At 41.5% G+C, this 15,306-nt stretch overlaps 1 protein-coding gene across 4 annotated transcripts in view; it reads right to left on the reverse strand.

Moving 5' to 3' along the window:
• LOC119824574 (LIM domain containing preferred translocation partner in lipoma) overlaps window positions 1-15,306 on the reverse strand; it is a 600,040-nt gene that overhangs the window by 292,093 nt on the left and 292,641 nt on the right. For all 4 annotated transcript variants that reach the window (XM_038344782.1, XM_038344779.1, XM_038344780.1 and 1 more), the window contains one exon: window positions 9,042-9,164. In XM_038344782.1, coding sequence (XP_038200710.1) covers window positions 9,042-9,164 — 123 coding nt within the window. The remainder of the gene's footprint in view (window positions 1-9,041; window positions 9,165-15,306) is intronic.

Raw genomic sequence — 15,306 nt, forward strand, 5'->3', positions numbered from 1 at the left:
GCCTTCAAATGACACAGTTACGGTTAAGAAAAACTGAGACGTTCACATCAATCAGTGGTTGCCATTCAGTTGCCCTTGCGAAACCACTATTTACCCAGAATACATTTTTATAGTACAATTATATGTTCATTATAGAAAAGTCAAAAACAGATGTGTGACGGGTGTACTAATTCCACGTCAGCCTGAGACAAGATTTCTAGAACATTTCTAAAGGGCAGATGCCTGGATTTGATGACAGCTTCAAATTGTTTATCGAACAAACATGAATTTGAGTGCTTCTTTTGTGTCGAGCCAGGTGGTAATCTTGATCTTGCCTTGGGGTCTTCTGGAATTTATCACAATCATTTTTGATAATTTCTCAAATTTAAGGGATTTTATAATTTATACTGACATAGTAATGCATATTCCGTGAGGCAAAATGTCTAGAGATTTTACTTTTCATTTGAATAATTTGTGGTTCAATATAATAACACACAGTTTGAATTTTCTTCTGTGCTACTAAACCTGAATATGACAGCATGGTTTACACAAGCACTTGAGTAGGGGCCCCGATATCAGACCAGAAAGATAAGTTCTAAATACACGAATAGCCTCACCTCCATTCACACATGAAAGTCAAAAGGACAATGAATATTGAGATCACAGTACCGTGTGTCCAATCTGACCTTATAACCCAATGCAAAATCAATTCACTAGTTCTGTGAGGAAATAGGTATGTTCAAGCAACAAAACATAGACAACCCAAATTTCATATTAGAAATAAACATATCAACTGAAAGAAAATGTCTGATTTTCTCGGTAAATTTCCTATGATGTGAAATAACTTCAGTAGTTAAGCCCTCACATGAAATTTTGGGTGAAGAGCGAGCCAGTCACTCACCACATCTAATAATGTTATATGTAAAGTTGGTGATTAAGCGCCTCCAATTGTTAGTCTATAGACGCCATCACCATCATTATAATTTACTTTCGCTATAAACCAAATAAAGTAAAGGGTATCCAAGTGGACCAATCAATGTGGAGACACAGCTTTTTCTCTTAAAGCACATATACACAAAATGTAACTTATTTTCTGTGGTTATGTCTAAAAATCTTACATAAAAAAGGCACAATTGGATTTGCTTTAAATTACTTATTTGCTGATTTAAAAAGGGAAAGGGGGATAAAAGGAGCATGGTGTGTCTGAGCAAGGCATTTAAACAGCGGGAGAGGAAGAAATTAAACAGAGAACAGTTCTAACAAGAGCGCTCTTTAATTTTGCAAATGTGATGTGTGCTTCTGCATGGACATCAGGCTGATTATGTCCACTAAGATGCTGTTATAAAATAGAAACACTTAAGAAAGAGGTAGCTTTGTCTGTTTCCTGTAAACCAATGACTGGGTTGAGCAATTCAGTGTAATAGAACACTTGTTCTGGGTCAAAAAAAATCACCAAGGTCGAGCAAGTAAATTGCAGCAAAAGGCTACCTCCTGGACCACAGCTGAGCTGCCCCAGATGGACCAGCACCTCCTAGGCTTCGGCAGAGTGGGTGCTCCATAGCACACTGCACAGCTATCTGCTCACTGTCAGGAGATGCATGCACTGGAGACTTTAAGCTGGCACTCATGTTTGCAGGGTACAAGGCAAGGGAGATTTGAGGGACTAAATTTTCATTCTGAATATAACATTTCGTAACATTCTCAACAAAATCTAGCAGCTAAGTTTGATTTTGTGGATCGCGTATGACAGAAACATAAGCATCATCTTTTTAAAAGGAAAGAAGAGGTATAAATGTTATAGAGGTGCAATTATATGCAATCTAAAAATTAATTGCCCGTCATCAAACCCATAGCATGCAACTCTGAGTCAGCTAACCGCTTGTCCGCCCCCACTTCATTGTTATTTAACTTTAGGTCTTCTGGCAGGTACAGACTAGTTCAAAATAACCCGGAATCTCTAAACACGGGCACTGCAAAATGCCTATCTGTTTGTCTCCTAAAGGGCTATTTTTCACATTTTAATGTGTTCCACGTACAATATTTCACATGACATTTCTAAAGTGTTTCATCTTTAACCACATTCTCAGAGAGAGAGCTATAGTAAGCAGACCATGTCAGTATGCAGAGAAACTGACTCTCAGGAGATCAAGGTCTGCTCCCAGGATATTTTACCGAAAACAACGCAGGAAGAGGAATATGGTGAGGACACTATCCCAGTCCTTGCTTCAACAGTGAACACTATGCTCATATCGCGATTCTCAAGAAGGTGCCCACCCCAAGGAGATAAAATCCTGGGTCTGTAAGGACCACATGATTCCTCACACAGTGTGAACATGTTGGGGCTTTGATCTTCCAGTAAACAGCATGTTTAGATAGTGCTGAATAATACAAAACATTACATTTTTAATTACTAATAAATCTCTCCTGTAGCTGCTCCCACGTTTTACAAGCTAGAACATGGCAGCACAAGAGAAGATGGTCCATGGCAGCACAAGACTCCACCTTGATGACTGTACATAATACCTCAAGCCACCTGAAGTCTTAATAAACAACCTTCCCTGCAACATAGGCATCCATGAATGGACTTCTCGGGTTGCCTCACAGGCGACCGTTCTATGAAATGAAGCCAGCGTGGGAGGGCTGAGGCTGCAGTTCAGGCTGTATTCGTACCGACACGAAGCACGAATGTACTCAAGAGACTAAGAAGTTTCAGTACTTTTCTGTCCTTGAAAGGATGAGGTGATATTTTTCAGTACAAGGGATCTTCAGAAGGAATCAGCCCAAACTCCAAAACACTGACTTTGAAAGCAAACTCCAGACATGTGCTAATAACCTCAAGGACAGCAATAAAAGCTGTCCTAACCCAAATCAGTGCTGGAGACTGGTTTCTGTCAAGGGAGCTCTTTCTGGGGTATATCCCATGGCGGTGAAGAGGCAGTACTCTTTTTGTCTTGCAGACTGAGACAAAGCAGCCAATGGTAGACCCATTATAACCTTGGCCTCTAAAAGCTCTCCAACTGTTTCTTGTTAGATGACAAGGAAAACACACTTGTGTTCTCTGAATGTGTGCCTCACATAAATCTTCACTTTGATAACCATTTTCTCCCTCATAGGTCTACTCTCGGACACCAGTGACTATCCCATAGTTCAGTTCGGACACTGCACACCTCTAAGCACTGCAGAGCCTCAGGCTGTGTTAAGTACTAAGCATCGGGTTATTGTATTTCTGCATGACTTGGCTTCAACTTGGTCATCCTAGCAAAATGAGTTTGATGATTTGCCAGAATGGCTCAAGGAACTTGAGGAGTCTTCTCTTTACATTGGGCAGCGAATTACAGAGGCCACAGTAAAGGACACAGATGAAAAGATGTGGAAGAGAAGTTCTGAGCTAGGTCTAGAAAGGACCTAACTGCAGAAGCTTCCATCCCTGTGTAACTAAGGACAGCCATTGCCCAGGCACATGGACTCCTTCACCCACTAGCAAGTTCTCTGAACTCAATCTATTGGGATGTTTTATAGCTTTCATTAAAGGCATGGTCTGTTCAATCTCAGTTCTTCTCCCTGCCTCTGAAGATGGAAGACAAAGCCAAAAATTTCAGTCTTTAAGTGACAGCTCTGCCTTTTCAGTGACCCCCATCCAAGAGCTCTTCAAAAGTCACCTCCTAAAGAGACACAGTAGTGCTCTCAATGGCGAGTGCTCTGGGTTAGGGCCTGCATCAGGACCAGAGTCAAAGGGCAGATGGTACTGAACAGAAGCTGTTCCTCTGTCTTGTCACCCTTACCACTCAGTTTATGAGGGTATTGGGAAAACTGTCAGTCGGCATCATGGGGTGCTGGCTCTCTCGACCCGCTGCCTGTCTCTCTTTATCTCTCTCTCAATCACAACTAAGTCTATAATAAATCCGCAATATTACACTGGTCTAAATGAAATCCTTCTGGGTCCACACGTCAGCATGAACCCACGGTGGCTCCAACAAGGCTGCAACTCTGGTGATGAAGACATTCAATAGACGGGACTGGATAATGGAAGCGTAGCATACCATCTGACATTTTCTGTTTACCTTTGTGATATCCTCTTAGTACATCTAAGCCTTTGATAAATCGCCAAGATATTAAAAGGAAGGTGACATATAAAACAGAATTTTGGAAATAAAATGATGATATTAATGGAAATTATGCTGGCTGGCTGTTTTCATCACAGAGAACTGATCATTTATGGACCAGAAAAAATGAAAACAGTTCCTCTGCCTGCTACTAAATAAACCTTTTAGAGCCATGGTCCTTCCTTGTGTGAACAAAAACTCCTTACCTATAAATTATGAGTCTGACTACATGACCTAAGAGCTGATATTAATAAGTCCTGATATTTTGGGATCATCTTGGGCTGCAGTTCACCTAGAATCCCTTTCAATTCTCATGTGTATTCTTCTAAGATTATTCTCTATTAACATGAAATGCTTGTAAGCTTTGATTCTAAACACTAAGATGTTTAATTATATAATTTCATGCAGTGTCATGGATATGTTTGTATATTTGTGTATATGTGTGCTTGTGTATCCATCATGTAAATTTTGCAAAAGATGGTTTATATATATATAATTTATGTGCAATATATTATGTATATACATTAATTATGTAAACTTTAACAAATGTATTTTCATATTGATTTTTATACTTTATATGATACTTATACATATCTATACCATATAAACTTTGCTAAAATATTTTATAGATTATGCTATATCAAACCTTATAGACACCTGTTATCTATATAACATTCATAGACACATACATAAATATATCTTTGTGTGTGTGTGTGTGTGTGTGTGTGTGTGTGTGTGTACTTGATATAAACTTCAGGAAAGGCATTAGAAACACTGTCGATCTCCTTAATAAATATTCCTCTTTACTGTGAAAGCCTTAAACAGTAATTAGATCTTAAGCTCATCTGAATTTCTGAAATCTGTCATTCTCCTTAACAGGCCACATACTTTATTTTGCTGTTTGAAATAACCTATGCATTAGACAAGACATTCACTGTCATCACCGTTGTAACTTGTGAAATTGAGTGAACTTCTCAGGACAGATGCAGTAAAGAGCACACATGGCTGGCTGTGTGGTTGAGTCCCCTTGACTCTGAAATGCACAATGCTAATATCTGTGTGATTTTTTGATATAGGGTCTCTGAACAGTTTCAGTACATGGTGGGGCACATGGCAATAGAAAGAGCACAGTGAGGTCCTTCCTTGTGTTGCTCCAGACAACTTTTCTGTCTCTTGGATATAAAAGACCTTTATCTTTTCAAATATATGGAGTTCGGCTGCATTGTCCAAAGAGACACAAGGATTAAAAAAAAAAAAAAAAAAAGGGAAGCTGAACTAACACCGGGCAACATGAGATGGGAGATCCTTCTTTAAAAAGGGGACAAATGCTTTGGGAAAATCTACCAAGAGCAGAGGCACTTTCGGAGTTGGTATGTGACTTTGCTCCCTGGGACCTCTTCCTGCACAAACATTAAACATTACGTATCATTTTTTTGCAGATCATGAGTCAAAGTGGCCATACAAAGGTAATTCAGAAACAAACTGGTAAGACACAATGAGCGCTTGAGGAGTGAGGGACCACAGACCTAGTGACCTACTTGAGGTGCTCAGGTGACTCACCGGGTTGTGAATTTGACATCTGGTTTGCCTCAAAAACAGAAAACATCAAAGTTAGGCACGAAAGTCTATTCTTCGAGGACATTTCAGGTGTCGTGTAGCTGCAACACGGTCTACAGCAGACATCATCTGCTCTTGGCACATATTTTAATATTTAAGTGTGTGATTATTGTTCTCACAGCATATAATTACGTTAGCAATAAATACTAACGCATCTACTTCAGTTCCACGGGAGCGAAGATAATTCAGGAGGAGCTGGAGCTCCTAATTAACTCTTGCTTTCCTAAATTAGAATAATTGAAAAGAACAGACTAGACCAACCTTTGATTTGAGTATGGAACAGACACACTGAAAGTAGACTTCAGCCTCATTATGAAGTTATTTAACTTAGAGGGCATCCTAATTATTATTTGAACCTCATGAATGTTTTGCTTTTTTATGGGAAAACGATTGCTAAAGAACAATGTCACTTACATGACTGACTTCGTGATTTTTTTCCAATAGTAAGACAATTAAAAACAAATAACCACCAAAGTCTTAATACAGTTTTAGAACATACAGTCGAGCAAAAGTCTATGATTTGGGTCCAGCTGTATTCACATGGTAGTCAAAAACTTAAGTCATTTACAAGCCAAGTCTTAGTTGCTCTGTCCACAAAACAAGTGTACTGCCTGTGCCTCCGAGATACGGCAGCTCATGTGCAGAGTCTTGGGTATGTGCTTCCCAATCAGTAACCTGCTGTTCACATTGTCAGCAATTGTGAGTGTGCATGTATAGTTAAGACCATTCTGACAGGAAGACCACAGCTGAATGAACCAATCGAAATTCACTGCTTATATGGGAAGCATGTGTAGGCACAGACCTAAGGCAGAAAAACCATGACAAGGAAAAACCTATCAGCAGAGTCTTTTCCATACAAGAACTTTTTTGTCTCATAATGTTTTGCTAGGGCATTTCTTTCTCTCTCTCTTTCCCCCACCCCCAACTTACTAGTTCTTTGCATTGTTGAGTTTTTATGGAATTCCCATGTGTATGTGTATGTGCATCTTTGCTATATGTGTTTCCTGTGCTTTCTCTTTTTTTGTTTGTTTTGCCCTATTCCAGTTTGTTTGCTTTAGTTTTATATTAATTTTATTATTATTCTTTAGGTGCCTGCTTGCTTTCTAAGAAGAGAGAGAAAAGGGTGTGGACTGAGGTAGAGGAATGGTGGGAAGAATCTCAAGAGGAATTAGGGGAGAGTACATTGTAACCACAAAATTATGAGAAAAACATTCAGTATAAAAAAATGGAGGGGAAAATAAGAAGTCTCCAGAAGTTAAAAACAAAGACTAAAGAAAAACCCTGCTTAAAATGAGTGCATAGAAGCATTTTGCAGGTCGCTGGTCTAGTGGCAGGGCATGAACTTGCTATCCTGAGAAATGAGGCATGTGACATTTATTTGATTGGCTGGAATTATAAATCGGTTAAGGTCAGATGATAATGCACACATCATTTCTAGGAGGTGCTTCTGTCTCTCCCCTAGTATCTTCAGAGTTGGTCTTGTTTCCAACATTTCTGTTCAGAATAAATTTTAGCTTTCCCCTGCTAGAGACCCTTCAAGAACTTTCCATTCTCGATCTATAATTGATAAGCTAAAATGTCAATTGAGCATCAAAATTGATCCAGGGCCTCAAAGTCAAGGCAAACCATTGGTGGAGTGGCTTCCCATGGCCACATAGACTTGAAAGTCCTACCTCGCCCTGGGTCTCCAGTGACATGACTCCACCCAGTCTCTGGCTGTATTCACATGCCTGTGGGTAAGACTGTTCAGGTTCTGCCACCTTCTTAAAAACCTACTACTATGCCCTTGCCACAGCAGCTGCAGTTTATCTCTGAGTGCCAGGAGCTACTAGACAACTACCGAGTACGTTGACTCTGCTCCCAACACATTCTCATTCCTCTCAGTTCCCCGCAAAAGCCTCCATGCCTGCTCTCCACCCAAAGCTCAGCCAATGAATAAGACATGAAGAACATGTGCACTGGCGGGACGGGTAAAGCCAACACAGACACATGAGTTCATCTTCTGTCTGTTTGGCCTTTTGTTCTCAACAGAACTGCCAGTCCCGTTATAGGAGTAGGGAGGGTGATAGGGAACGTGTCTAAAAAGGACACTTCCATCTTAGATGAAGACAAGCAGCGAATGACTGGCAGCACGGAAGCTGGGCTGCTCTAGAATTTGTTAAGGGATCACTGACAGTACAATGGCCTCTGTTCACCAAGAGTGGGACACACAGTGATGCATGTACTGTCAATTAGAAAAATAAAAGCATCTTCGGGTCAAGCCACACAGTGACCAAAAGGACCCACCTAACTTTGACATCTAGAATCCTTCTGAGGACACAGAGCCCTGCAATGGATTTCACCCTTTTCATATTTAGCCAGGTGGAGGATGCTGTTCGGTGATGGAATACCAGCTCCAAAAATGTGGATGATGAGTGAAAATGCAGAAAAATTTTCTAAAGTAAGCAAAAATAGGAAAGGAAACTTTTTAACAGTGCACCATTAGCACTAAAAACACAAGAACTGATTCTGTTTTATTCTTGTGAATCTTAGGAGAAACTGACATAGCTCAACTTCTGTACCGGTGTGCACATACTTCCAAACGGCTAGGTTTGGTGGCAAATCCTTTTAATCCCAGCACTTGAGAGGTAGCTCCATGAGTTCAAAGCCAGCCTTGCTTATTTAGTGAGTTCCAGGCCAGCCAAGACCTAGTCTCAAAGAGGGAAGAAAAGGGGGTGGAGAGGACAGAAAAAAACAGAGAAGTCAGTCTTTCTCTTGTGTGTGGGAATCACACTGGTAGAATTCTCATCTCCCTTGTAGCATTTGTCATTACTATTAACAGCCACAAAAACAGACGCTTCCTCAACATGCAACATAAGGAAAACAAAACAGGCTCTCACTAGAACCTTATACAGACACGCATGCCAAGTCATATATGTAGAGACCGCAACAATGTGTAGGCGGATATCCACAGAGACAGGTTCAGGAAAAGGGCACAGCAATGAAATGAGCTGTGCTTTCGTCTAACAACCCCAAGTGGCAGCACTGTGTCATTTTAAAGGAAGAAGCCGCCAATGCACATTTAAGAAGTCACTGCTGGTGATCCAGCATGAGCTGAGAGTTAACAAAGACAAACCGTTGTCAGTATGGAGGTGCATGTCTATCATGGATGCACTCGGGGGGGGGGGGAGGGTGGTACAGGAAGGTTGGGACACAACGAGGTCTTCTCAGATCAAGGGGTAGGGTGCATCTTGGGCCACCGACTTTAAGGAGTTGGAGAAAGAATGGAAGGTTCTAAGACACACTTCATTCTCCTGATAGGGTAAGGACCATGGCTGGAGGGATGCTGTGGACAGCACCTACCTGTGGGGGCCGAGGTTTGTAGGGAGAGCTGCACTCCAGATCAGCCAGGATGCTGGTCAAGGAATCGATCTCAGCATCCAGACTGGACCGCCTTTCCTCCAGGGTCTTGCCTCCAGGATTTCCCTGATAAAAACATACACATTAAAATTTAATAAACCTCCCTGAATAGCATTATGAGTTCAAATCTCTCATGATATAATTTGCTCTTCTGTACTATTTCCTACATGTTTTTTTTTTTTTTTTTAGTTTTTCATCAAATCTTAATAAGGTAGGCAAGAAAAAATTATCATCACTTTTTGATAGGTAAGAAAACAGAAAAAAAACTGGAAATGTTTTTCTCTGGAGTCATATATTTAGACACGCTGATGAAGATTTAAATAAGAAATTAATGTCCCCATGTCTACACGGTAGGATCAGAATCTCAGAGGTCCTCTGTACTCAGAAATCATTGATGATGGTTTACTACAGAAGCAATGGATAGGGAGGGGAAACAGAGTCCTATAAGAAGAATCAACGCCAGGCATCATGAAGCCTGAAACTATTGATCTGGTCAGTGGTCAGTAGGTAATAGCAGTGTATGTAAGGGAGCCCATGCACAGCTCATGAAACGTGAAATAGAAAGAGGTGACTTAGGACTGGAGCCACAGAGCTGCACGGAAGTAGGTCACATAGGACACTGGTCACAGAGCTGCAGAGGAAGCAGGTCACATAGGACACTGGTCACAGAGCTGCAGAGGAAGCAGGTCACGTAGGACACTGGTCACAGAGCTGCACAGGAAGCAAGTCACGTAGGACACTGGTCACAGAACTGCACAGGAAGCAGGTCACGTAGGTCATGGCCACAGAGCTGCACAGGAGGCAGGCATAGTGAGCCTGTGTGAAGGAGCTGGGGAGCAATGGACCTTGGCCACCAGTGGTCCATGTTACCTGCTCTCAGAATGAACAGGAGAGCAGCAGTACTGTCACGGGGCACATGCAGCAACTATGCACAGAGCTGGGGAAAGCAAGCAAAAGTCTGCCTCCAGCTCAAAGCAAGAACACATACAAGGATTCAGAAGAAGAGTGTGTATTAACTTTACAACTTTGAATCAAACATACATTCTTATAAAACAAATGGCATCAGGAACACTACAGAACCTGACTAGTTCCCCTTTTCTTTCTTTCTCCATTTATTTGTTTATTTACTTGTTTATTTATTTAGAGTTCTTTTCCCAACATGCCACTGCAGAACCTGACTCAATTCCTATTTTTATTTTCTTTCTTCATTTACTTACTTACTTACTTACTTTATTTATTTATTTTGAGTGCTTTTCTCACCACGCCACTTTCCCTGAGTCTTAGAAGTTATTTACATGTGGTGAGGTAGCATGACTGGAGTCTGATGTACTGGCTGGCACTGTGCAAAGACAGTCAGCACAAGCTAAGCCTCCCCAGACCTGCGTTGGCACCAGGAAAACCGGGACGATCAACTACACGTATGTTGAAAGTTCGGCATCAGTTCCATAGATCCTACCCTAGATGACTGATCACCTTGCTTCCTTGCGTGTGAGCCCTCTTTAAAAATGGGTGCCTGTTAGCATATTGTCTAAAGTAGGTACTTTGCCGTTTGGGATATGCTGCAGAGACGACTCTGTTCCTTTATCCCTTCAATCTGCCCTGTTTACTTGGCTGGTCATCTTGACCACCAACGATGTGTTGTCTTTCATATCCATTTGTATATGGCCCTTTCATGCCTACAGCAACGCAGGACTGATTAAAATAAAGATGCAAATCGTTTAGGTCACACTGTGCCCCACAGTCCCCTACTGAAGTGTATGCGTTTCAGTAGGCAATCTTCTAAAAAAAAAAAAAAAAAAAAAAAAAAAAAAAAAAAAAAAAAAAAAAAAAAAAAACGCACTGGTGAATAATGACAGTCAGTATTCTAAGGATTTTCGTTCAGGACCTTGCTTGTTTCAACATCTTCCAGGTACTGAACATGACACAGATACCAAGAAGCAGGAAATACTCTACTATATGATGAAAAAAATGAAATCAAATGCTTCAGACTATGTGCAGCTGTGAGCACCCTGATTCACACGAGCAGCAGGATGGAGAGCACAGCTTCCAAGACTGGATTTACGAAACTGAAATAGGACTCTCACAGAACTCGTGCCCAGCCCGCACTGGAAAAAGAATGGTATAGTAGGTAGGTTGTGTTTTTGTCTGACCCTGAGATTCAGTCTTCTTCAACTTTTTAATTTTATATTCTTTTATTTATTATCGGCATGAGGGGTGCGTGTGTGTGCACGTGCACTATCATGTGGGCGCGTGTACAGGCAGGCACCCACAGGTCATAGCCTGCATTGGAGGTTAGAAGATAACTCTGTAGTAGCATTCTCTCCTTCCACATTTATGTGTCCTCTGAGCATAGAACACAAGTTACCGGATGTGCGCATCAGATACATTTAACCATGGAGCCATCTCAGTAGCTCACGGCAAAGCTATGAAGGTAGATGTGTTTTTATTAGGGACTGATAGGTTTCTCTATCACAGCATCCTATCTTTACCCACACTGCAACAGTATCAACATCTCAAAAAAGTAAAAACAAAGACCTCCGAAATGTTGGAGAACATTCCGCATAGACAGAGTTGGCACTAGGTGGAAGGGCAGGACATAGTACTCCACAGGACGGCTACTGAGAACCAAGTAAATCTGGTATTCCTGTGTGTGGACCTGATATTATGATGAGCAAAAATTTGATAGGGGCATCCACACATACACATAGCTAACATAGCAAATTGGCAAGGACACTGGGTCGGAGCCTGGTTAAACGCTTCCCAGAGCCATGGTTTCTTCATCTGGAAAGCAAGGAAACCATCGCCCGCCCTGCCTCAGCAAGAGAGTTGTTGAAGACTCAGATAAGAAAGTGGATGGGAACATACTTTGTAAAGCACTATAATTATGATGATTTTCATAAATAGCATTAATTATAGCAACCAGTAACTATAAATTAATAGGCATAATATAGCTATTGTTAATTCTTCTTCTTCTTGAAGCAAGCATCACTCATTAAGTGTTCCCTTGGGGTAGCAGCAAAGAGACAGGATATAATCAGATCTTCAACTTCTATACGTTACTGTAACACAAAATACCCAACTGCTTATGGCCTGAGTCACAGGATTCTAACCACCGAGACTCAAGTCACAGGATTAATCTGAGCTATACAGTGAAACAAGTAATTAGAGAAGGCAACCAGCCCGAGCTTGTAGCCCTCCACTGGCTCCAGTCACCTATGCTCTTGTCTAAGCTGGGACTGATTCCCACTTCCCTTTCTCAGAATAGGTTGATGCAATTGACTAACGAGCCCCAGCCTCACTCAAAGTGACCTTTACAGGAACAACCCCAAACTGCCTGGCCTGACCTGATATAACAGATTTGCGTCTCATTGTGACCATCATTACGAAGAAGGAAAGGACGCTTTCTCCCACCCAGATGTCTCTTTTGGATCTTGGCTCTATCACTGGAATTCTTCCCAAGTTCCCACACAAACCCCTTCTTTGAAACTCTCAACCACGCTCAGACCTTTGGATCCATACACTTTTGCTCCCACAAAACAGTCTTAAAAGAAGCTGGGTGAATCCTCCAGTCTTAAAACCACATCTCCATAGCATACTCTCACTGTGGCTCTGCCGTCATTTGATGGGAAAATAACTTACTAGAGGCTGAAGAGCGACTAGGAAGAGTCTCCTGACGCTCTGCCTGAGGTTTGTTCTAGATATTGTGGGCACTCAAATAAAGTGGCCATTGTAATATGTTCCCACACTCTCCAGTCATAACTAGAAAGATCCCATTGTCTAAGACTGACATCCCTGAGACACAGTGCCCTTGACACAAGGCCGGTATGCACGTTTTTGGGGAGTCAATTCTAAGGGTGAGTGCTGAGGGGACAGGAAGAGCAGGGGAACAGGAAGAGTGCCATTCACGAGGGTTAGACTGAGCTCATCAGCAATGTGGGCAGCTCATCTATCCTCTTAGGACTTGTTCTGCAAACAGATCCCTAGATCTCCCAAGCAGTAGGATGAAGAGAGAGGCTTCCTCTCGGGCTTCTTGTCCTTTACTCCTCTGCAACGGCTATAGGATTTCAAACTTCCCCAAGCATAAATGAAACAATAGAAATGGTTATGATAAAGGCCAGCACAGAAAGCTAGGACAAAGGATTGATGGCACGTGTCCCATCCCATCATACCCATGCAGAGTTCATCACTGCAGCAATGGCTAGAACAAGAACACGAGAATGAACAAAGGAAGAAAAAAGCCCAGACTAACGAGGGGTATTCAAACACCGTGCTTCCCATGATGCAACTGTTCACAAGACCTAATCTGCCATAGGAGGTATTTCCATTCACATTATAAATACATGTAAATGACTGAACCCCAACTAAAACTACATGTGAGGCTCATTATATCATTTGGGAAAAAAACATAATTTTCAGTGTTACTAGGAGAGTTACAGGGAGATGACAGCAGCGTGGCAAGAACATAAAGACGAGAACGTGAAACACAGGTCCCAAACTGTAACATACGGCATGTGAGAAAAATAAAGGCAAACGACAGACTGACCTAGATGGACCATCCTTTAACCCAAATGTTACTAACCAACTAACTAAGGGCAAAAGAAAGGGGCTTCCACCAGCACTGAGGAAGGCAGAGACGTTATATTTATTTATTCATTCCTCACACTTCACATTTTTACTAGAAATTAAAAATGTTTTTTTGAAAATAAACAGGGAATTCTATTCATTTATCTATCCCCAGGACTGACTATCCATCACATCTGCACCCCACTTCTGTGAACTCTATCGGATGCTGCAGCTAAATCCTTGATGAAATGTTGTCATCCGACGCCATCTCACCTGCACGAGCTCCAAAAGCCCAAATCTGTCAACATTCTTTTCATACTAGAGAAATTCAGCACGTCTGCAGAAATACATGCATGTATAGTTACATATGTTTCCACGTTTCAACACTGGTCTAGCCTAGGAATCCTTTCGTCTACGATTGCTAATTTACATCCCAATGCAAATCAAAGGCCACACATTGGGGTAACAAATCTTTTTCTTCCCTTCTATTTCCAGCACCGGCTAGCTTTGTTGGTCAGGCCACGTTACCTTATAAAACCTAAATGAGGTGGATCTACCTGATTCTTTGACATAGATCAGACGAGCTGGAGAGAAATGATAAGCATTAGGCATGCCTTTCTAACTACATCCCACCAAGAAGTTTGTCAGCTCACTAGAAACCCCATCTTGTAATGCTAACTTTAATGACTGACATAATCCAGGCAGTTTCTATCAGCTTCTATTACTGTAAAAGTATCTGAGGTATTTACAGATTAATATGTGTGAGGTGTTACTGGAACCTCCACCGATAATCTGCCCACAGGTTTCAGTGGCCGTGCATGGTCCTTGCCTGAACTGATGCTGGCTTCATGGGCTGCACACCAGTCAGGCCAATCAATATGTATCAAGGGAAATGAACTGATCTAGTTTTGCATGGCATAAAGCTGCAAGCATTCATTTCAGTGAAAGGTGTGGGAGCAGGATGAATCGTGGGAGTGTTGGGGGGCTCCTGGCTACTGATGAAAACAGGAAGGAGGGAGGGACGAAGGGAGGGAAGGATATGAACAAAGAAAAAGAGCCCTTGGAATTGAGAGAAAGAAAGCAGAGATGTATGGGAAGGAAGGGAAGAACAGGAGAAAAAATGATGTAATTACTTTATAATTTAAAAAATTAAAAAAATAATCACCTTAGAAATTTGGTTTCCTAGAATCATAACCAACATACAACATTACACCCAGAATACGAAAGTCACAGAAGTCCCCAGAGTCTGACTAAGCATGCTGGCACATCACACAAGAGGGACTTAACCCAAGTGTCTATGGAACTGTTCAAAAGTAGAAATAAAAACAAACCAAAAATTTCTGAAAGAAAGGAAGCTTAAATGCTCTAAATGGTCGTGTGTGTGTGTGTGTGTGTGTGTGTGTGTGTGTGTGTGGTGTGTGTGTGTGTGTGTGTGTGTGTGTGTACGTGCGTATGTCAAGCTTTAGAGACCTCCAGAAACTCCTTAGACAAGCTCATATAAAACGAGAAAAGGAGTTCTGTCATGCAATGACCTAGATTGCACTTCCTTTGTGTGATATTAGAAAGAGAGCTCCCTTCCACACAACTTAGGAATAGAAAACAATTTCATCATTGGAAATTCAGGAAATAAGTAACAAAAGCAAAG

The sequence above is a fragment of the Arvicola amphibius genome, chromosome 10 (genome assembly GCF_903992535.2).
Source record: "Arvicola amphibius chromosome 10, mArvAmp1.2, whole genome shotgun sequence".
In the NCBI taxonomy this organism is placed as follows: Eukaryota; Metazoa; Chordata; class Mammalia; order Rodentia; family Cricetidae; genus Arvicola; species Arvicola amphibius.